Source organism: Liolophura sinensis, chromosome 7, assembly GCF_032854445.1.
Source record: "Liolophura sinensis isolate JHLJ2023 chromosome 7, CUHK_Ljap_v2, whole genome shotgun sequence".
NCBI lineage: Eukaryota > Metazoa > Mollusca > Polyplacophora > Chitonida > Chitonidae > Liolophura > Liolophura sinensis.
In genome coordinates, this window is record NC_088301.1 from 33,969,982 (window position 1) to 33,994,029 (window position 24,048).

The following is a 24,048-nucleotide window of genomic DNA, read 5'->3' on the forward strand; positions in this document are numbered from 1 at the left end:
GGATGAGACCAAGTTCACAAGTTTGGAAAAGCTACATTCAATGTGGAGTTCGAAAATTCTGGATGCTGGAAAATGCTGGAAATTCGCCTAATGAAAGCTGAGGACTTGAATGACCTTATTATTGTATTGGAGTCCAACAGGCCTTGGGGAAGGTAAAAAGGGATTTTACCAAGAATACTTAAATAAAATAGTTTATTTATATTTAAACTATTTTCCGTCGGGCCCCTCATCCAAAAAATGAGCCCTACAATGATTTTTATATGAAAGTTGTACCAGCAAAGAAGGCCTGGGCCTTGGTGTCCCAGTTAAAAGAGTACCAGAACAAAGGCAATAATGTGCAATGTGGCAGTTTGGACAACCTAATTCTGTAGCTAATATAGGTGTTTGGTATTGCTCGTGGTGCTTTGAACCGGCAAGGGTCAGGATTAAACTTTTGTCAGCATTCAACTACGATTTCCCACGGTGAGGCCACTACGGAGAAGTCGAAATTAGGATACATCAGAGACCTCATTAAAGTGGGATTGTGGTTTGACGAAAAGGCAGCCTTTAAACCCACAATACATTGGCCTTCATGCTCCTTATGCACCCATCAACATCAAACTTTTTGTTTAACCCATACAGAGAACTATAGTAATGGTAACAGGCCTCACTGTTTCACTTGTCCGTGAAAGGACTGAGTGGGACAGCAGCCATTAATTGCAGACGGCAATCAGTCAGGCCTGAGTTCGATTCCAGTTTATGCCGCAATAACCATCTTTTATCCTGCATTTACGCCTTATAACCGACCGATTGCTAAGCCCCCCCCCCCCCCCCCCCCCCCCCCCCCCCACCACCAAATCATCACTAGCCAATCGGGATTGCACATTATAGAAGCTATGTTCAATGACCTTAGTGCAGACATCTTGTCAGACAAGCAGCGCTTGGCAAACAGGTTACAACACAGAGAATATTCAAATAAAACAGAGAAATCGCCAATAATATGCAAAATAGGAAAAACTGTGGTTAGATTGCCCGGCATATTCTGAAAGTTTACATAATAATCTTGAAAATCCGAAGTAGTTATGATTGGGTTTAATTATGTCCTGGGTCCAAACAGGAGAAAGTTGCGCCTAACGGGCCTAGGGGGAAAATGAACTTTTGCCTGGCAGCTTGTGCAACTTGTGGTACATTACGTATGGTTATTTCTAGTGTTATATATAGCTCTTTGTACAACATACACGTCACTGTCACTGAAGGACTGGTTAGCTGATTTTGAAAATTAATAAAATTTACCAGTTATGACCGCAACGGGTAAGAATGGGCCTACAGGAAAACGTTACGTTTCATGAATCTATAAAACTTGCGAGGCAGATATTCTAAAACTGGCGTATATGCGGCTTCTCATTCTATAATGTAAACTCTCCCACATTCACTGCATGTTTACTAGCATGAACAACAAAGACGTAAGCGCACTTCAGTTAAATATTCAATTAAGTTGCTTAACCCCAATGGCATGCTCACAGAAACATTTCATGTAACAAAAATCAGTACGGATAAAAGTAAATGAAGGTGCCAGTATATGCATCTAAATGTATATCTATACCTATGTAAATCGTGTGTTTATCTCGTTAAAACAAAAAGAAAGAAAGCGTAAATACCATTGCTGGGATATATCATGAAGGAAAACGGAACAAGATTTACGCAGCCTATTATAACATGATTGTTACTATGCAATCCAGAGAACCACTGTGATTCGCGCCTGATCCTTCACCTAAAGTTAGCTTGTCCGCTATGCCACACACTTCCTTGCCCTCTGTTTTATAGCTGAAGTGAGTGTAGCCTTTGTACGGAGTATATCGTTCGATCACTCTCAACTGCACAAGCGTGTAACCCTTCGGTATATTCCTGTACAAGTAAGGATAATGTACAATGTCAAATTTTTAACTATTCGTCTTGTAAAGTCTGCGAGAGAGCAAACCATTTTGGTCCTTGTACAAATGTATGTCCTGATAAGACGTACCAAAGATCGGACCGGGTGAGAATTACCCCTCAACAGTTTCTGCATATAGTGGTATTCATAAGAGAATAGGAATAGGCCTGCCAAAAGGATAGCACAATTTATACCCATAAATACATTGTTGATATATGGTTTCCTCGAATTTCACATAGATGTTATTAATCAAAACGACCTCGCCACTCAAATTTCTTCGGCCGAAGAGGTTAGCACCCTATTGCGGCGTAATGACCCCCAAGCATATCTCCATTGTGGCCACCGTGAGCTCAAGACCAGCTCTGACTGGCTTCCACTCCGTTCATACATAAAGAAGTCTGTAAGCAACTTTGGGGTGGTCGCACATTTTCCGAGGACTCTGGTTTCCTTCCACCATAATGTTGGTTACCGTCGTACAAGTGAAATATTCTTGAACAACAATTGAGTAAATAAATAAATAAATAAATTTATTCAAATAAAGAATAAATCAATTTCAGATTCTTAACACTAACCAGCACTGAAATATGGCGTTGTCAAGATTGTCAATGATGGAAAGAAAAGCGATCACTGTATATACCCTTGCAAAAGGTTTAGGCCTCAGCCTGACACTAAAGTGATTAATTACTGCTCCCCACCTGGCTATCTCGCTCCAAAGCAGAATTTGGTTTTAAAAAATGTTATTCGCAATTTAGCGAAAGCGTCGCTGGTATAGAATTACTCAAAACCTAGTCAAAGCCAACGAGGGACACATAAATTATATCCCCTATGAGCACCAACAGTTGTATAGTTTGCGGTAAACACTCGCGATATCTGCCAAAGCTGTTCTCAATTGTACCATATCTATCCAAACTGTGGCGATTAAGCCCATGTTCAGGGCATGCATGTGTAGTTGTAAAAATAACTAGCTTGTCAGGGTTCAGTTTAGTCTCCCCTGTATTCCATACATGATTATCTGATAGCGTTGTACGCGAGATTGAAAGGATACCATTGTTATTGGTCTACCTTTCATGAAAGGCGTTGTAAAGAGAATAAACAAACGCAGGAAGGGCAGGCAGGCGAATCCAGATGCATGAATGTCATGAAGTGATATCGAGGTACATATTAGAGACCTTTAGTTCGAAGTTAAAATTTCAACTTGTATTTAACTTGTAACTTTAAAATGGAATAGGTAAACTATTTCAAGTTTGAAGTTAGAAGTTACAGGTTACAACTTCTAACTAAATATCTGCCCATACATGTATGTGCCTCTACAATTGTATTTCACTTTAATGGACTTACTCGGAGCAGACAGGTGCGTCGTTCACAGTTTTGATGAATGGTTATGCCTTTATGTGTGTTATGTTGAACTTTTATTTGTTATGTCGCAGATCCATTGGTTGTTGATCCTCCACAAACATATTAAGGCAAAAAATGAAGAACTGAAATCTTGAAACTACATGCTCGTATGCGTATGAAGAGTCCTAAACGTCAGCGTCGAAATTTTTGCAGATTGCAAATCCAGATAAATCGGACGCACAATGTGGTTACAGGGACCTATATAAAACCTTCATTTTCTTTAATCGCACGGACGTCCGAGGTATGTGGGTTCAGTTCAGGCATTCTTTGAAAAAAAGTTTATACTCCCCCCGGCCCCACTACTCCCGTTTCATTGTTCATAGGACCTTGACCTTAAGCTTTCGTTGAACCGATTGCACAGTCTAAGAACTGAGACCACTTTTCCCCATCATATATGGTGTGCATATTTGTTCTTCTGCGCTTTATGTCGGACACTCCACTTCCCTCCACCCTTATCATATAAGTGATTAAGGAGTATGGCGTTAAACAGCGGCAATACGTCAAGGCGATGTGCATATACGCCTATATACATACCATGAAGCCGTGAGTTTTACCCTGGCTGTGTTCGATTTCGATATAAGTGAAATATGGAGGACGGCGTTAAACAACAATTAAATAAATATGCGTTTGATCAAAATGATGAACAAAATAAGAATGCGAAGAGACCAAGCCTCAGGGGACAGTCAATCCCCAGAGTGCTGATTCATGCTGGCGTACAATATGAGTGTGTATCATATGAGGAGTAAAAGCATGGCTTAGTTTCTGCTGAGTTTAAAGCTAAGTGCGGGTGTTTGCTAAATAACGGTGAGAGTCAAATCAACTTGAGTTGCGAAATGTACATCTTTATGTGTATACCGGTTAATTTTTCAAGTCACCGGGCATCACGACGGTACGACTTGGAGTTGAGTCGCGTTCTAAAACTCTCGTATATACCGAGCTTAAATGGTAAGACAATAACGTGGCAATTCATTTACTTGAGTTAATTTACCTTATCTAAACCTAAATAATTATAGTTCTAAACGAAAGAAGTGCATAGCTTTAGATATTTGGTCATACTGCATGAAAAACATCTGAAAAGCTCACAGATTTTACATGTAAAGGTACGATTCACAGGGATTTTCTCCTAACATCTCATATTAAATACACTAGTGGATTGCTAAATTTACTTTACGTCATCAACAATACAAACCAGCTTTTTGACATGGCCTTATTTTTTGACTCAGAACGTGAGATATATGGCGTTTTCTTGCTTTTCGTAATCTACGCATCACCAAAAATGATGATTTTTCACTTTCTCAAAATATGTGATAGTCTACCACTGTGAAAAGGTTATATCTTAATTTACTTCCACTGAACTTATAAACATGTTAGCACCAAGTAGGTTGGGGCATCCCAAGTAGGCCCTAGTACCAATATCTGGTCTGGGCCATAGCCTATGGCCCGGCCGAATCACTGGAAATGTGACCGTTTTGTATCATGCAGCTAAAGAGTGCGAACAAACGGTACTAAAATTAATTTGTAAAAAAAAAAAATATATGTATATATGTATTTTACATGTATTTTACGAACTACGCATTGTGCTTCACAATAACGATGCTGTAGGCGGATTTATATATCCAAATACAAAAAAAAAAATTACGAAGATGTTAAAAGTTGAACTACTTCGGTAAATCAGTGATAATTTTCAATATCTCAGAAATACCCTAATAGTACTCGCCCTCATGTCCTCAAAATACATAAGATGTGTAACACATGCACACATTAATTCTATCAAGAATACTAATTTGTATCTTGCATACATCATCTTATTTTTATATATCTACACGTATGACGTGCAGCAAATTGCGTACCCGTGACACATCTCGTTTACATCGCGTTCTACACAAATGTTTGTATCAAACGATATACATTTGCTTTTTGAGAGTAATAATCTTGTAAACTGGAGTATACCAATTAATGTACACATAAGTATCGGCGAACAATTATTACCATGAAATAAATGTGTATAAACTACATTGATATTTCGCGAATGCGATGTTGGGTCAGATGCGTACACATTCTTTAGTATGTAATATGAAAATACTATACAGCATAGAGGGTAACCCCAGAGCCGCGACGACAATGTGGATAGCTGAATGGCAAATGGTCACACCTGACAGGTTAATAATGGCCTTTCGTCAATTTATACAAAAAAAGAAACCAAAGAAATATCCATCAGTCAAGTCAAATATTAAAAGGATAGTCAAGTGTCTCAGAATCTTGGCGTCGAAACACGTTATTTTATACCAATCGTCAATATACACTGTATCATAATAAAATTAATTATTAGTTAAATCCATGTAAACCACCATTCAAATAAATAAATCGTGAATCATGCTAGCATGAAAAGTTGCCGTTAATCAAAATACATGTATCTTTGCTGCGCTTTGAATGCTGCTGTTCGTACACCAATGTGGCAATATTATTAAACATGATGAACGTGAATATACAGTTATATCAAGTCTCCTCTTTATGATGGGCTATCATAATAAACATCTAAACTACTATAAACATCTAAGAAGGCCACAGATTCAGAAAATATGGACCAGATCTCATTCAAAACGGCCTTTAATTTACGTGGAACTCGATCCTAGTGGTATGAGCCGTACCTTCTGAAAGAAAAGGTCGAAGGGTGAACCTTATAATATCCCTCCACCCCCCCCCCCCCCCACCCACCCCCCCAAAAAACAAAAAAAAACAAACGGAAATGAAAAAGACGTCCGAATTTTCACCCCCGGAATGTAAATGTTGTTTAGCTACTAGCTTGTTTGAAACAGCAAGCTGTGACACGAACTGTTGGGGAATCGCTAGTCTTTGCCTTACAACGCCACACCTTACCAACTGCTGTTTCCATTCAACAGAATTCAAACCATACCTATTTTTGCGGGCAATACTTTTTTGAAACAAAAAAGATTAGCTCCATTGTAATTTTCACTGGCGTTAAGTCAGACTGTCGTCACTGCAACTCAAGTCGCTGGCCTGTCTGCATGGATCCTCATGTCGCTTGACTTGGCTATAAAAAGTTGTAGTGGACAACGTAACCGTGCCAAATTCTCCACAGATGCTACCACAGTTCTATTGATGTTCAATTCGTGTCCGATAAACCAGACGGGAGCGCGTTTGTGTCATATACGTCGCCGGTATGTGAGCGAAATAGGTCATCGTATCCCCCAGTCGCTATGCCGTACACGCTTTTCCAGGATCTAATTCCCCTAGCCTATGTTTCAAAATATTTGTTACAAAACTGTTTTACTTATATGACCTCCAGGGTGCTAATTATGAGGTGTACACGTAGAAGTAATTATAGATTGTCATAAGATGGCTTCTGGAAAAGCACAAAGTAGGTATGCCTAATGCATGGTTTCGGCAAGCCCTTACAGGGCTTGTCAATATATAATCCCATCCAGTCTTACCTGCATGGCGTCACCCGACCAGGGCTGCCCGCTCCACAAGATACGCAGAAAATCCAACCTAATAGTTTTTTTTTTTATATGGAAGTAGTTGACGTAAGATTTGTTTGAATGCAGTTTACAGACTAACATAGCATAAATATTGTCTCTAGGGAACGCTTAGCGGGAAAATAAAGTCGTTGGGGTCTCCTTAAACTAATACAGGTCACTTTGCAACCAGATTACGAAAGATTTGTTTTAGAAATGTACCAAGAAAAATTTATTTGTTTGATTGGTGTTTTACGCCGTACTCAAGAATATTTCACTTATACGACGGCAGCCAGCATTATGGTGGGAGGAAACTGGGCAGAGCCCGGGGAAAACCACGACCACCAGCAGGTTGAGGTCGGAGAGGAAGGCAGCATGAGCTGGACTTCCACTCACAGCGACCATGAATGATGAAACAATGACTGTAGAATGGCATGCCCAACACACTTCCTAAATCTGCAGTATGACATGTCTAATAAGCTAAGGTTACGGCTGGAACTCACGAATGTGTAGTCCTCCTGATGTCATCAGACAAACAAAAAGGCAAACGATATTTTTTTTTCAAAATAATATAGTTATGTCAAAAATAACAGCAAGACTATCCTATAATTAAGACGTATCTACTCTGTACAAAAAATTCCAACTTTTTTCCTATCTCATGGGAAAATGCAAACAGAGATTTATGTATATCAGTTATTATGATAGGCCTGTTGGACACACTGCAATCTTCAAAACCTTTCTGATTATATATTTGATGATCTAATGAACGATAAAATAATAAAATTTTCACAAATGGAATTATATCCCTAAATTGTGGCCAAGATACTCGAAGTGGATAACTTTGTTCACTGCGTCTCTCTTTGCTTGGTACAAAAAAACAAAACAGAAACACATTACTGTTCTTTATATATGTTTCTTCAACACCTTTAAAACATTGGAACACTTTTATGCAAAAAATTCTACCAAGTGAAGAGAGGAATTACATTATAAACCATTTACATGACAGTCCATATTTTATCTTTGTACGCATTCTAATAAAAATGAACCAAGTTTTTATTCACTGATGTGTCAGGTAACTAAATTACAGTTCCACAATTTGCAAAATCATACTGTAACATGTTCTGATACAAGACTTCATTTACACAAAATTGTGGCCATTTACCACTATCATACCAGCAATCATGGATGCATAAGTACAAACTTGACGGCAATACAATGTCCACATTACAAGGGATATACACACAGGAATTCACGTCTTCTAGCCCATAATGTCGGAATCAATCTAGTGTTGTCAGTGGCCTAGAAATTCCAAACCTGTCTCTATGTATTGTTCCATCCGCTGAAGATATTTTAAACACAAGCTTTTCCACATCCCTCAATTTTGACAGGTTGCAAGCCATTCCTTGCCGTTTATCTTGTCTATTTGTTTTAAGCATACATACATTATATACTCTGTAATCCTCACCAAGACAAATGAAACTATTGATATCAAACACCATCTTTATACTTGATGTGCATGCCCCAAGAGAGTTACATCTCGTACTGTGATGCCTGTCGCACCCTTGGCGTGTGTGTATTGGTAACGATGTGCCTGATCCTGTAGTGCGGAATACTAGGCTTTGGACAGCGATATTGACTACCTACTACTGGATAGATATGCCCATTCCTCGAGTTTCTCTTTGTTGTTCCAACTATAATTCATGAGTAAGATGGCCAGGAGGCCAATAAAACAAATTCTTCTTGTTTCACAAAAGTGATACTCTGTACCCTAAGCCACCACATGTGGAAAAAGCAATATCTTAAGAATGTAAAATAATTTCTGTATTACTTCCTTACGGTTGGAACTTTGACCAGGAATGACCAAACAGTAGGATCATTTTCTTTTGTAGAGAAAATGGGACTTCAGTATATGTGCGCAATCCACACAGGAAGGCCATATGGCATTAGGGTCTCACAGTGATCTTTCTCCAGCAGGGTAGCAGCCACTGAGTCAATAGAATGAATATCTCTGCAGCAAGTGTTCAACCCATACGAATACACATGTATTAGAATGTTAGGTCCAATGCAGCTGGATTCATCTTGCAGACAAAAGGGCACCCAACATCAACAAAACTGAAAAGAGAAAGTTTTTGAGTTCATTTACTGTCATGGTGCTCGCAATTATATTTATGCTTGCAAATAATACTTGACTAAAACTGTGTAAATGTAACTTGCTGTCTGACAGTCGCATTTGACAGAGGCATTGTTCCTGCTGCCATTTAACAAATAGTCAGCATTGAGCCCCAGGACATAAATCAAACTCTTGCTTCGTTATGCAGAAGCTTTAATACAAGAATTGGAGAACAATAAAGATTTTTGTTAAAAAATTGCTCAGTGCATATACAATCCAATTTTTCTTATAACTTTAGAATAGCCCTTAACTTTACCATTCACACAAAATCAGCCATGTTAGTTCACATTTTAGTTTACTGTTCAAAACTGGTAATAAATTTTCCAAAATTTGTAAAGCTGGTCGCATTATAAAGTTTTTAAGCTTCCCAATCATTCTAACCTTTGAAATTATACAGGTACGAGTCTGAGTCTTACTCAGAGGCAATAATATAAGCTATACTTGGGATATACAGAAAAGCTGATTTGATCTGCCTCTTTAAGCAAGGCATGTATCATCAACCAAATAAAGAAAATAAAAAAAACTTACAACAGAAATCATTCTTCAATCTACAAACCAGTTCACAATGTGCCAGTACATGGTCAAATAGGTTTCTCTTTGGACCATGAACACACTGTTGAAACTGTGTGTTTCTGCCAGTTAATAGCCAAAAGCAACAAGAACTAGCTCTAATAAGGGGAAAAACCCAGCATCCAGGTGATAATACCATGTTGGTTAAATGTTCGAACAACACTGTGCAGCTTTTTAACCGCAACAGCTGATAGAACCTGAGGAACTAAGTTGAACGTGACTTGCAAATCTCAATACTACACTGTCTTAACAATCTATAAATATTCTATAAATTCCAAACACAAAGCACCATTTAACTAAATCTTTGACATCCTGCTTACTGTCCAAAAAGGGGACATACTTGGGAGAAACTTAAGAGCTAAGAAATGTTTGTGGCATTTCCAAAGCTCTTCAGCATCCATACCTTCCATCTATGTCCACAATTATTACACAAAACAAATGTTGTCATTGGTTCATCAGCGCTCCGTGTTTGAACCTGAAAAAAAAGAAATACCTTTAATTCAGTATGATGTTCAAATACATGTACAATTCCAGTAGTGCTCAACATTTCTTTCTGAGAAAGGAAACGGTATGAATGAAATCGGTATTGATGCAATCACTATACCATGCAAATGGATTGTTCCTGCATAAACGAGTGCCCAGCTGATTGCAACTGTTATAAAAGAATCCGTTTACAATATCATATAATGGAACAAATATAAAAGTATTTTCAAAAGAAAAAATAAAGAAGCAAACTTCAGGAGTTTAAATATGTAAAATAGCCTGGAAGCAGCAAGAGCAAGAAATATTCACACAAACCTGATTATATGTACAGTTGTTTTTCAGACATTTTCCACACTTCAACAAATCAGTATTTGTTCCACCAGTTTGTGCCATCTGATGGTCATTAATGGCGTCTTTGGTCATCTTTGCTCTAAGATCTTTGAGTTCCTTGCTAGCCATTTCCTAGAATTGGATAACAATAATGTAAATTGAGATATTTTAACTTAAGAAAGAAAACACATACTTGCATAAATTGTTCTCCCAGTTCAACAACATAACAGTTGCCTCCATAGCTTGGGAAAACAAAGGGATTTCATACTCCTGTCTGTAACACTAGAATTTTGAACTGTGATGACTACAAAACGAGCAATTTTGCACTGTTCTGCCTCAGAGGTTTGTGGGATCCTGGAGGACAATATAGCAGAGATCTTAAATCAAGAAAACATTGATTCAAATGAGTTATTGTAGGTGATCATATCAAATTATCAACTACATATACCTCCTTCCAAATGATTCTATCACACACCGAGTACAGAATGTAAGTTTTCTTGTAGATGTTATCATAACTCAATAATTACTTATTCATTTATTTAATTGGTGCTTTGAGCCTTACTGAATAATATTTAGTTACTACTAATTACCACCTCAGTGGTGTTTATTCCCAAAGGGAATAATGAGATACATCACCCTGACCAACTCTTCTGCTAAAATTTTACCAGGCATACTAACATAGTTTTCACTTTGTTTATTTTTTATTTGATTAGCATTTTACACCATACTCAAGAATATTTCATTACTTGATTAGCATTTTACGCCATACTCAAGAATATTTCATCTATATGACAGTGATCTGCATCATGTTGAGAGGAAACCTGGGAAACCAACGATCTCATTTTCTTCATACAAGTATATGTATTTGAATAGTATGCAACTGTCATGATACTCATTGATTTTTCACTTGTACAGCAAACAGCCAGTTGAACATGTATGATCTTTAACCATCATCCCTTCACAAACAACCTTGGTTAAAACAAAAGGTTAATTATGTGCCTGTAACCTAAATGGTAAAGGACCAAGGAGTTGCAGCAACAAAAACGCTTAAGTGGAATGAAGATGAACAGCTCCTGTCCCATAACAAAAATTTACAAATCACCAGAACAGCCTCGAACTTGATCTGTATGAATCTATGAGTTGAGTTTCAGAAGAGGACTTTTTCGGAAAACAGTCTGAAAAACTGTCACTGTCCAATAACGACCACAATTTTGTTGAAAATGGCAGATCCCGAAATTCAATCCTGTTCGGTAACTCATGGTCAAGCCATGTACAAAAGTTCAATGTAGTATGTTGAACTTCCTTTAGGCCCTATTGGGAACATGGCCAAATTTTGTTTGAGAACCAATCATTCGCAATCTGAGAATTTCGCCTTTGATCAATTTTGAAACAGATCGAGAGGCCTTCCTCACTTCGCGATCTGTTCGCGATTGATGTAAGCGGAATTTCGACTGAGGCTGTGTAATCACAGGGCAAATGCAAGATTGCTGTCATCGGGACCAAATACAAAAGTAGTTCCACGTGGCAGCCTGTAGACATGTCAAAGGCTAAACAATTAATGGCGGCTTACTGATATCTGCGATCGTGCTCCAATGACTGTTGTTCCTGTTACCATAACTAATAAAAGCTGTTTGTAAAAATTATAAAACACATTTTTTACAATTGAAAAGAAAATGTGCAGGTGCCCGTAGACTAAATAGAAACAAACGTAAGAGAACGCTTCTGCCAGCAAACATTTAAATAATAATCTTGTTGAAAGGATTGTTAAATAAAATAACCTGTGCATAAAAAAACTAAACATGTCTTTCACGACAGTGTATAAATCTTTCATTTTTCAGGAGTTTTATCATTACTTTACTTTGCTTTGTATACGGGATGTCATGCTAGAGCAACATATACTTGCATGTTACAGTGGCAGTCAGTGGATGGGAACAGCTAGGTAATCATTTCAGAGTTCTAAGTGTCTACCTGAAGTCACTTTGACCCTTTAATGACATGGCTTAGTGTCTAAAATTAATATAATATAAAGTAATACATTTATGTTCAATTTATTGGCTCTTTATAGCAGGGTGTGCCTTTATTGATATTTCCAGACACTAAATCTCTCTATGAGCACTTGTCACTGACATTGTATATATTTTACTCCATGTCAGTAAATACATTCCAAGAAGATAACTATGCCTTTGAAACTGAGTATAGGATGTTTTCTTTTGATGAAGGCGAATTTCCCTGACTCTTCTGTAAAACGTGGCAACAGCGGCGTGACTGTTTGTCTGTGCGAATAACACCAAAGTTAGTCAGAATATGACCAAGAAGAACTGCTTCATTTCATTAAAGGGAACATATGACATGGCATCCCAGTTTCAACTACCATAACACAAAACCAATAATATTTTTCCTTTTTTACTGATGCACATAATCTGCATGGCACGTTTTAGCCTACATACATGTACTTTAAATTTTTTTTCAAAAACCCATGCTAATATTAACATATACACAGATGTCTGCTTTCACCTAAATTAAGCAGGCTGTCACGAAAGTCTAACTGATTATTTATACATTTTCATCTTCAACAAAAAACTATACTTATTCACAAAATTTAAAAATACTTTAAATTTATAATTTAATCATTGCGGCAACTACTAACATATAAAAGTAAATTCTTTAAAAACAAGATAAATATTAGGCTACAGATAAGGCCAATTAGGAACTGGAAGTCTGATAAATGGTAAAAACACAACCCAGATTTATTTCATTTGAACATAGAGAATAATGTACCTAAGATTTTCAGCTTGGCCTATACCCTTTGCCTAATTACTGATTCACAAATCTGCATGGCTGGAGGCAAACGACTCACAAACAATTTTGACTGGAAAAAAATGTGTGGTTTGGCATTTCATCGTCATCCACCATATTCCCAACCAACAGTAAGATCTGGGAATATGGAGCAAAGCACATATAAAGATCACATGTATTTATGACAACAACGTGTAATTGTTTTATTGTACATAAATCATGATTGAGCCCCATCCATTGCAATAAGGGGTATGACAATTTTCGGCAGTGTGATTCTCAGCATTCTGTGTGTCACAAATTTTATGATTGGAATATGTGTGTCAAAGCAAACCTTGCCGAACAGAATAAAGTATATGCATTACAACAAAATAGAAAATGTGGATGTGAAATATGATGTGATCATACTTTGGCATTAGTTGTATACATGCACGTAGGCCTACCGATATCAGAGTTTTGAGAGAGGCATTGTATCACTCTATCGTCTTAAACGTAATGTCTTCTTATCGAGACCAATCGCAAACTTTTCATCAAAATTACAATCGTTAAATTGAATTGGAAACGATTAGAAAGTTGCCGTTGCAATTGAGAATCAATCATTCGCAATCCTGAAACTTTGCGACTGAAATGTTTGCGATTTTTTGCGACGCTCCATGAAGTCTGCAAAACTGATGATAGACCAACACAGCTACTGTCCACCTAAGTATCAGGAAGGTACTAATAACAGAAAACAAACACAAATTTTACCTCAGAGGTCATTTTGGCAATTTGCTCAGGAGCAATATTTCCAACCAAGACATTTTCTCTCAAGGCAGGGTTCCTTGAATCCTTCAGGTTTGCCACACGACTTCGTATTCGGTTTTTATACTTGATATCTGTACCGCCAAACTCTTTAAAAACAGGTAAAAGTGTTAAGGACTACAAAAGATCTTGCAAGTGCCAAAAGCATTATCATTATCAATGTTTTCAGAATACCATAAATATTATGTTCTAATGAAGCTCTTTTCGTCGATATTTTTCAAAATTTAATAATCACTGTTATTTAATACCATACTCAGGAAATTGACGTGATATCCATATGTGTCAGTAGTTTATTTAGATCACACTAAACATTAACCAGCACACCATGCAGTCACAATGTAAGGTTAATGTGGCCTAAAATCAGGCTAACCATTAACACATCGGCATAAGACCAAACATGTACATGTACATACTGTCGCTTTTTATTTGCATATCATCGGTCTAACACAAAGGCAAAGTCAAGGAATAAACAAAGTATCCATGAAAGCACTATTTATAAAATATAGCCCTATATGAAATCCATTTTGGATTTTAAACTTTTCATATAAAGAAATTTGTTTTTGAGAAGAAAGGCAACACCGAAATGTACAGAGATGTAGGGCTTAGGTTAAATTGTGCTCATACTGGTGCTAGTTGTCATGCTTGAGCCTGCCGTTACCACAACTTTGACAAAATGGCTTTATTACCCACCAGGACATCTCGAAACTGGAGTTCTTATCTGGATTTAGTTTTTATCAGTATAATCCTTTGAGTTAAACAATGTACATCTTCTGGCATTAAGCACTCATATGTACTGAGTACAAATCTAGAACACCACTTTCTTCATATTTCACTTAAAATAAAATTCGCCATGGATGCTTTGAGAACATGCTCCATTCTACCCCCAATTTCTGGTATATGTGTGAGAGCCCCCATGGGGAACTCCGGAGAATCTGAATCTGTAATAGGCCCTATACAAGTATATTGTTGGGGGTAGGGGGTAGGAGGAGGACACCAGATTATGCAAGTACACCACTACCTTTTGACATATCAATGATGAATATTCTTTAAGGCAGCTGTCTCAAGTGAACGTGTGTGACCATAATATGACTCTTCCCCATCAAGGCCCTAAAATGGAATAATGGCAGGAATCTTGAAAATTCCCTCTATGATAATGAGACTGATCCTACTTTTTTGGTGACCTAATAATCTTAGCCATGCGACAAATGCCTGTACACTTTGGCCAATACTTAATACACTTACAACTGTTAGTAACCAAATTACAACAAGACATACAACATAATACAGATTAGACTTTGTCAAAAGGATATCATCTTCTATAGATGCAGCAATTTCTCCTGGTTCACCAGAACCCGACGGTGGATCTGAAATGAAAAATCAGAAACTTAATATTGGTATTCTTTTTTGACTTTTTTTTTTTACAACCAAGTTCTTCATCAAAATGTACAGTAGTTAATTATGAATGTAGAAAACATATTCCCATTTTATAAGGTTTAAACTATATATGAATGGTACATGCATCATGTAATGTATGTAATATCTTTGCAACCAATTTGCAAAATAAAATGACTGACAACAAATTCATTTAAAATGCTATGAATCACCAACTTTCACTAATTGAAATCTTCACTACCTTCTGGTTTGTTTTACTTTTGGGGTCTAAACAAAGACTCAAAATCCTTCCAACTAAAAGTCTACCACCAGAGAGTGGGAGAGCTCAACTACTCCTATAAATTTCCGCACAAGGAACTGGGAAAGTGAACAGAGCCCAGTTTCACAAAGCGGCGTACAACATTATTTATTATAATTTGTTGCACAATATTTTGCACGTCATTATTACTGTCAAATTGTTTGTCGGACATCTTTGTGAAACTAGGCCCTGGTTCACTTTTACAGTTAAATATAGGCCTAGACCATGCCAAATCCACTGCAGATGATCTGAAGTTTCTCTCATATTTTTTACTTATGATCCATACTTTGTAATTTCCTGACCTTGCAGTGCCCAAGACATTTACTCGCCATGCAGATTATGCAGAACAGTCTCACACCTTCTGATATCACTACTCTTTGTGAACTGCTCCCCTTTGTGCTGTATGGTAGGTAAGAGACAACCTTCAACCCAGCAGGCCATTTCAGAGCTGTTTTCCTTTCTTCACTATTTGGAACCACATTGTCAACATAACTTCTGACACTTAAAAAATCTAAGGTCAGGGCCGAAGAATTCAAGTGTACTTTATGGGAAACTAGTGATTTTCCTAGAGGGTACCATGTTGTCTGATATTTTGATTTCATGTGTGTGTTAGGCACGTGTCTCTCTAGTAACGATTTCTCTAGTTTCAATTATCTGAGTAGTCTCCTTTTCTCCCTTGACAGAAAAAAAATGTTTAGGATTGCAACATAAAGATTTATGTAAACAGTAATTAAGCATAAAGACGCCCAGACTTACCTGGGCTAAATCAGTATAATCTTGTTTTACTTTGTGGGTGTTATAGATCATTTTATGAGGTCTAAATGATGTGCTTATCTATAGTCTGACACTAACTAGTAGGTTGAGAAATATTTGGATAAGCCATGATCACAGCTGCTCTATCTCTAGTCAGAGACGCAGCCATTCCTGAATTGACAAGGAAAAGATTGCAGAGCAAATAAGCATTCTGCATCCCTTTAGGTGTTCCATTTCATGTCGTAATATCCCCCCCATCTCAGTGTTACACACAAATTTGTAATAGTAACCTGATCAAATATCAGTTTTCAAGAGAAAGCATCCAGGCTATGTAGTACTGCCATCTAGGTTCGAATGGGTAATGCCAATTTGGGATGTACGTCCATGAGCAAAATTTTGTAGTTTTTCTAATTTTTGTAAATCTCTTGAATTACTTTTGCAATGCAATTTTGAATTTTTTGGAACCGAGTTATTTATAGTACCACAGTTTTGCACTATCTGGACAGGTAAACTACAAATTATGGAGTCGAGGACTTTGTTGGCGACGATTCAAATCACCTAGCTAAAGGATGACTGTCTTGAAATCACAGGCTACAGTAGGTTTACATGTATACATGCAGCTTGGGAGATTTACTTTGCACGAAATGCTACTTTGTTGGATTACCAAGACAAAATTATGTATGGCAAAGTAAAAGGCAGTTGTTATGATGAGGAATTATCCATTTAGAGTTACAGTGTTTATTTGAGTTGTAATCCTCACTACTTCTGGGAAGGGCATGGTGTCTGACCAGAGGTCGAACAGCCATGATATGGAATATGCAAATATTTCTCAACCTACTGGTCAGTGTACTATTTATCTAGCCTATCTAGTGCGAAGGAGGTGCAAGTTAGCCAAACATTTTGCTTTGCAAATTAGTTCAGTTCAAGTACACACACTTGCCATAGTTGAATGTATATAGTTATGTATTAGCGCAATTTCTGACTGGCACAAATGGGCCCATAAGAGAAGGGAAAATACATTCAGCTTACCCTAAACAAGTCTACAACTATGGATTGCAAAGTGTGCAGCACAAATATTCTCAGGCACAGAAACTTTGGAAAAATAATTATTCATCATTTTTTACCCTAATCTGGTACATACTGGCTCAAATTAAACAATATCTGGCATTATGAGTCAAGAACGTTCAGTCGAGCTGAAAATACATACATTATAAATGACTGGATTTTACCTTACAGACATTGAAGGCTTTCCAAAAAGGCAGTTCATTTCGAGCTAGGTAACTGTTCATATGCCACTGTTCTTGAGTACAGAAATAAGAAAACCACAGGGAGATCATCTCTTTGGTTAATAGTCCTTCAGTCATACCCCAAGTAAAGCCAGGCCCATATGAGTTTTATTTACCTTCTATTTTGAGAGCATTTGTCAGCAGTTCTCTGCATTTCAACCTCACTTGGTCAGCTGTGTCAGAGGCAGTAACTGGGAAGCTGGTCTGTCGCACAGGTGCTGGGGGTTTAGAGGGGGAAGGCTTTTCATCCTTAACCCCATCTTGACTGTCACTAACACTTTCCTTCAGGCTATCTCCATTACTCTTCATAGATGACTGAGAGCTAGACTGTGAGCCACCATCTTTTAATAACACATAATGATAAAGCATTTAATTCACCATTTCAATCCACATGTAGCTCTTGAATTACAAAGAATATAATAATTGCATCAGAAACAACACAGATGTAACAGAACTTGATTATTCACAAAAATGAGAGACAACTAATATGACAAAGTAACTATCATAACAAAATTTAAAAAAATGAGAGAGAAAACTCTGACATCAAATAACTGAAAATACAAAGTCACAGCCTCTACTCCCTACATGTAAGATACGGTCAAAACAGAATACAATTTTTTCTCGGTGATTTTTTTGTTAATGAACTACCTGGTCCCAAAGCTTGAAAGCATGCAAAATCTGCATCTCTCTTGAAGTGCCCAAACTGTGAAGCTACAAATGATGTATTATCGAATATCAGTTCATGAAATCCTCCATGTCACTGGTTTCATTTTGCATACAAGTTAGACAATGCCAACTGATATGTTAAAGGAGACATGGATAACTTTGAGAGTAACTGCAGGCACATCCAAAAACATATTTTGTGTTTCAGTTTCATGATAAAGGTATTTGGGTACAAAGTTACACACATCACAAACACACGTCATAGAGAGAGTTGTTAAGATGATAAAAACCAACTGAAACTTAAATATTCAGATGTTTTTAGAGTCAACATCATCGGAAAGTTTTCTTTTCTTTTAGTTAAGTAAGGAAATAAATGCTCAAATAAATGCAAATGTAGTTTATTACAGTGAACATACAGTGAAGTCTGCCACTACATATTCATAGAAAAAAGAATATATGACAGTTATGACAGAAAAATATGTAAAAAATTCTACAGTTTTGAAAGCCAAGAAGATAAAGTTCAGCACTGAGGATATGACACTGATGGACAATTCACTTACAGTAGCCATGTTGTAGAAGCCCTTATGAACTTGGCCAATCACTAGTGCTGAAAGCATCACGTGATAATTGGCTGTTACATCAAAAAACCTATTAGCTCTCGATTGTCAGCGTGGTTTCTTACAGTGGATAAAGGCAATAAACTGGATTTTGCTGTTAGTTTAAGTCTTTTACTGATAAATTTTGGACCACATATTTATGGACAGGGAACTGAGAAAGGCTGCCCGTGTCAGAATGCCTACATGTTGAGCTGGCAAGAAAACAGCCTTGGGAGAGTAACTGCTTGAAGAAAAATATTGTGATATTGAATTATTTTTCTTTAGCAAAGTCAGAATTATTACGAAAATGTCTTCTCGAAATCTGCATGAAAGAGTCTTTTATAAATCAGAAAGTCCTGCTATTGTCTGTAGATCCCCTGATGTCGGTACAGCCAGCTAGGTCTAATGCAGGTCAAAGACGAGGACAAACAGGACTGCTAAAACAAGATGCCTGTGCCCACGAAGATCTGTTTTGTGTTTTTCTGTTTGTATTTTCTCATTGACATACTGATTCATACCGACTGTCTGGGAGTGCCCCTACATTTTGTGACATCACTCTAGATAGCTATCACATGGCATCACCACTACATACTGATGATCATTTGTCATTTATTTAGGTGTAGAATTTTCTAAATATTTTTAAAACATTTCTGGAATTCTTCTTTATTAATTAATTCATCCTTAGTGGGTGACTTTATGTTCACTTTAAAATAACCTTTAAAAATGTCGGTCCAGATTTCAATTTTATTTACCTACCTGTTGATAAAAGTTTTTTCCAGGATTTGATGAGAGATTTTGCCAAAGTTATAACATCATCGTTACTACTGGCTTTCCTGAAATTATTCACAGTCATTCCAATTCTGGTTTTCTGCAAATGACAAAAAGAAATATAAAATAATAGAATTTTTCTACATATTTTACATAAATGTATACAAAAATTAATTTGACAGACTGATGCCCTTGTATTAAAACATAATATATTTATACTGACTGGTCACACTGTCTTTTACATGGTATTGCCATGCAGGAACCTTCATATTAGAGACACACAAATTAGATTTATACCACTTGAGGATAAATTGGTAGAGCAAGTACACGCAGTTAATCCCCAACATCTGCTTCAAGTCATTACCGAGTCAAAATAATACAGACCATTTAAAACAAACATTCTGAAAGTACTGCAAGAGCAATATTTATTTATTTATTTATTTGATTGGTGTTTTACGCCGTACTCAAGAATATTTCACTTATACGACGGTGGCCAGCATCATGGTGGGTGGAATACATGTCCACTATTAGTCTGAGCCATAAGATTAACACCTATGTGAAATGGAAGAAATATCTCGCCACTCAAACCTGATCTGACACTTGTCAACTTATGGTGTCAACTGTATCAATCTTTAGTGAGAAAAAGCCTAGGGGAAATCCACACAATGCACACCATAGTTACTGGAGATCAAATAGTGCAAGCTGTTAACCACTTCCTGTTAAGCTTTTTCTTTTATTTATTTATTTGAATGGTGTTTTATGCTGTACTCAAACATATTTCACCTTTAAAAATGCAGCAAAAAATTTCACATGGTGTGAAAATGTAGCATACATTCCACCAGATATAGCAATTACATGAATTAAAAATCTGAATAGTTTTAATAACTGTCAATATGACAGGGACATTTATATACAGGGACGACTACGACGTCACAAGGTCAACGGTGGCTCGATTGTAGATGTATAGGGATAGTGTGCAAATGGTAAGGTTTAAGCCAAGTGCTTATCTGTTGAGCAGAGTTTTGTAAGTAATTTCGACATTATGCCATGTCCCAGTGTGGCTTGTTACTGCAGCAACACAACATAGGATACCGTAAAGTTATATAAATGGCCTGAAAAAGCAAGAGATTGAGAAAATATGGACCGGGTCTCATAAATAACACCCTTCGATTAAAGAGGACTCAAACATGTGAGAAATTTGCTAATTCAACTAGAAACAAGAAAATAACAAAGGACAAAATGAAGCTAAACGAAAAAGAAAAGGATGTACACATTTTCACTCTCAGACAGCTTGTCATTTACTTGTTTATTTGCGTGTTTGAAACAGCAGGCTGTAAGGAGCTGCTAGCCTTTGCTCTACATCAGCCAGGAGGCTACAGGGTGGCCCTCGAGCTCAGTTCACACCTCAACTATCATACCTACAGGCCATTTTGACTGGGCCCAAAACATTTCTGTGAGTTACCATTCACTGCTTATATTCAATATGATTCAAGCCTTATTTATTTACTGGTGACACTTTTTAAAACACAAAAGATTAGATCAACTGCCACTTTCACTATCGTTGAGCGACAGACTGTTCTCGTTCATTTGTCTCAGACAAAGCATACGGGAATATGTTTGGGACATCTACAGTATTTGTGCAAACGTCATCCATCGTATCCCTCAGTCACTGTGTTTTGGACACTTTTCAAGGACACTATGCAAATAATGTTTTTTTTCAAAATATATTTACTGTAAAATAATTTTACCTATATGATTTTTAGAGTTCTAATTAAGAGGTGTACACATGATGGTAATTACAGATTAAGTCATATCATGGCTTTTGGAAAAGCACATAATGAGTAATGTATGGGTTGTCAATGTTTTGCAGGGCTTTTTCAATGCATAATCTCAGCAGGTCTTCATGTTATATGACATCAGTGCGCCAGGGCTCCATGGCCGAAAATATAGGTAGAGGGTCCAACTTTAATGCTTTGTTTTTTACAAGGAACTAGTTAAGATAATATTTTTTTTAAAATCACAACACAGCAGTAATATTGGGTCTAGGGAACATGTAGTGTGCAAATAAAGTTGTTGGGGATGTCCTTTAACAATTACAGAAATTTTAACCACTGCAGAATATAAAACATGTAACATTTATCATTTGCTGTCCCTAATATACAGGAGCAAAACAGAAAAAGCACCTTGTGAAAACATATAGTAAAACAATTTAACATTTGCATTCCCTCACCTCCCCACCAAACAAAGCTGAAACTATTTTTTTGAAATGTTCACGCAGTGTTTTCCATCATCAAACACAAATAAGTACATTGTGATGAGTTGTCATAGAAAGGATATACATGTATACCTGTAACACTTCCAGGGTCATTGGAAGATCTCTGAGAGTTTTTAACAAGTCAGGAGCACTGCCATGATCCTGAAATGGAAAGAGTAAAGCAACAAATAAAATAACATGACTTACATCATTACATTAACACACTCTTGTTTATACAAGAAAGTTCAATACAGTACATCACCAACAACTTAACAGAATTTTTTATAACCAGTTAATTTCTCTTCTATATGAACTGTGGTACTGAGAAGAATGATTCGCTGGTGAAAAACACATGAAAGCATATTTTCTGAAAATAAACAAAAACATGAAATGCATCTTTTAAAGTTTAAAGTTCCACTTTTTACCTTTTCTCTGAGCAAATTCATTCATTCAGAAAATTTAACACTTGATGTTTATTACCTCTGAAAAAGGAACAAAAAAATTTTTTGTGGCATTTATTTGTCTGCAACTTTAGAAAAAAGTTATGCACAGATTTTGATGAATCTTTGTGCACTACTTGCCTTTGACACCAGCATCAATCCATTAAATAAAGGAACTTGCACCTAGCTAACTGCAATCATTAGTGCTAATCAATATACTGCCAAAAATCTCAGAAACAGCCTTTTTAACTGTTGTGGATGCGCCTTTTCCAATCAGAGTTGCATATGTGCAACTGAGTTCACTTGGATGAAATGTTCTGAGCCTTACCTGCCTCAATATTCCTACTTTGACCCATAAGCCGGCCATTTATAGACAGAAACATTTTTTGTTGTTGTAATACCTGAATTTATGATCAGAGACCACCTCAAATTTAACATTAACTTTGTCATGAAATAAACTTACTCAGCTTAACCTGCATTCGATACTAATCTCCCAATACATAACCAGTAGGCCTAGTACTACTAACTGAAAGGAGTCAACCAGGTGTGCTGGTTCAATTAAGTTGAACATTGAAGTCTATTTTCCACAATTTCTGACATTTAACTGCCTCAAAATTTAATCATTGAATTCTAAACTGTGGTAGGTCCATTTCACAAGGCACATTGTGGAGCGAAGTTGGTCATTAAATCCACTCCAAATGGCAGCACGCCCCTATTCCTGGTGTACATTAGAGAGAATAGGACCTTTATTATCACTCAAGTAAGTGTAAATCCCTTTCCAAGTCGAAATGTTGTTGAAATCCACAGAAATATTTCCTTCCCGTTCGTCAAAATAACTTTTTGTTGTAAACAATGCGCTTTTGAAGAGAGAAAAGTCAACACTTTGTCCGATTTTCTGCATATAACTTGTCTGAAATGGATTAAAACGTGTTTAAGTGATTGAAAGCATCATTTCTCTTGAATCCTCAACAGAAATTGGTGTTTGCTACCGTTTTAGAGTGGATTTACGGGCACGCTTCATTCCGCAAAGTGACATGTGGAATGGACCTACCGCTTTTTTGAATTTGACAATTAAACGTTCACGCAGATAAATGTCCAAAATTGTTGAATATAAACCTCAACGTTTAATTTAACTGAACTACCAGGTGTGCCAGCATTATGCGCATAACTATGAGTACTACAAATGACAACTAGAAATCCTAACAAAGAAAGATAATATACTTACCGCAGTGTTGTTAACAATCATCTTCTCTAATTTTTTCCCAATCTTGACCACTTCGTCCTCACAACCCATTTTGTAGATAAATAAATAGAAAACCTTAGTCGGCGATTAGAATTTAGCCAATGTAAGTTTAATGACCTACTACAGATATACAGCTTAGCCCAAATAGGGGTATTTTTAACGTAATCAATGAACAAGTTCCTGGATTTTTTTAGTCAAACTCGCGGGGATTGTTTGTAAATATGGCGGGACATCCGGTCCGATATTCCGGAACCTCCTACATCATTAACAAAATAAAGCGCATGTACGATTTGGATTAGTTGCATTGCAATTTTGCACCACAATTAATAAATATCAACATTTTGGAATAATTTTGAGTTCAGTCGCAAATATTCGTATATTTCATCCCCACAAACATATTAATGGGTTATTTATGTTGATCGAAGGGA

The 24,048-nt window shown here is 36.8% G+C and overlaps 1 protein-coding gene across 1 annotated transcript; it reads right to left on the reverse strand.

The window, feature by feature from the left end:
- Positions 1 to 7,170: 7,170 nt before the first annotated feature.
- On the reverse strand, positions 7,171 to 23,832 carry LOC135471693 (transcription elongation factor A protein 1-like). The gene is made up of 9 exons (XM_064751009.1): positions 23,603 to 23,832; positions 22,031 to 22,099; positions 19,672 to 19,783; positions 17,773 to 17,997; positions 15,238 to 15,291; positions 13,874 to 14,028; positions 10,319 to 10,465; positions 9,924 to 9,995; positions 7,171 to 8,892 (listed from the first exon to the last, which is right to left on the reverse strand). The coding sequence occupies exons 1-9, from the start codon at positions 23,669 to 23,671 to the stop codon at positions 8,884 to 8,886; spliced, it is 912 nt and encodes a 303-aa protein (XP_064607079.1). The 5' UTR covers positions 23,672 to 23,832; the 3' UTR covers positions 7,171 to 8,883.
- Between the last annotated feature and the right edge of the window lie 216 nt (positions 23,833 to 24,048).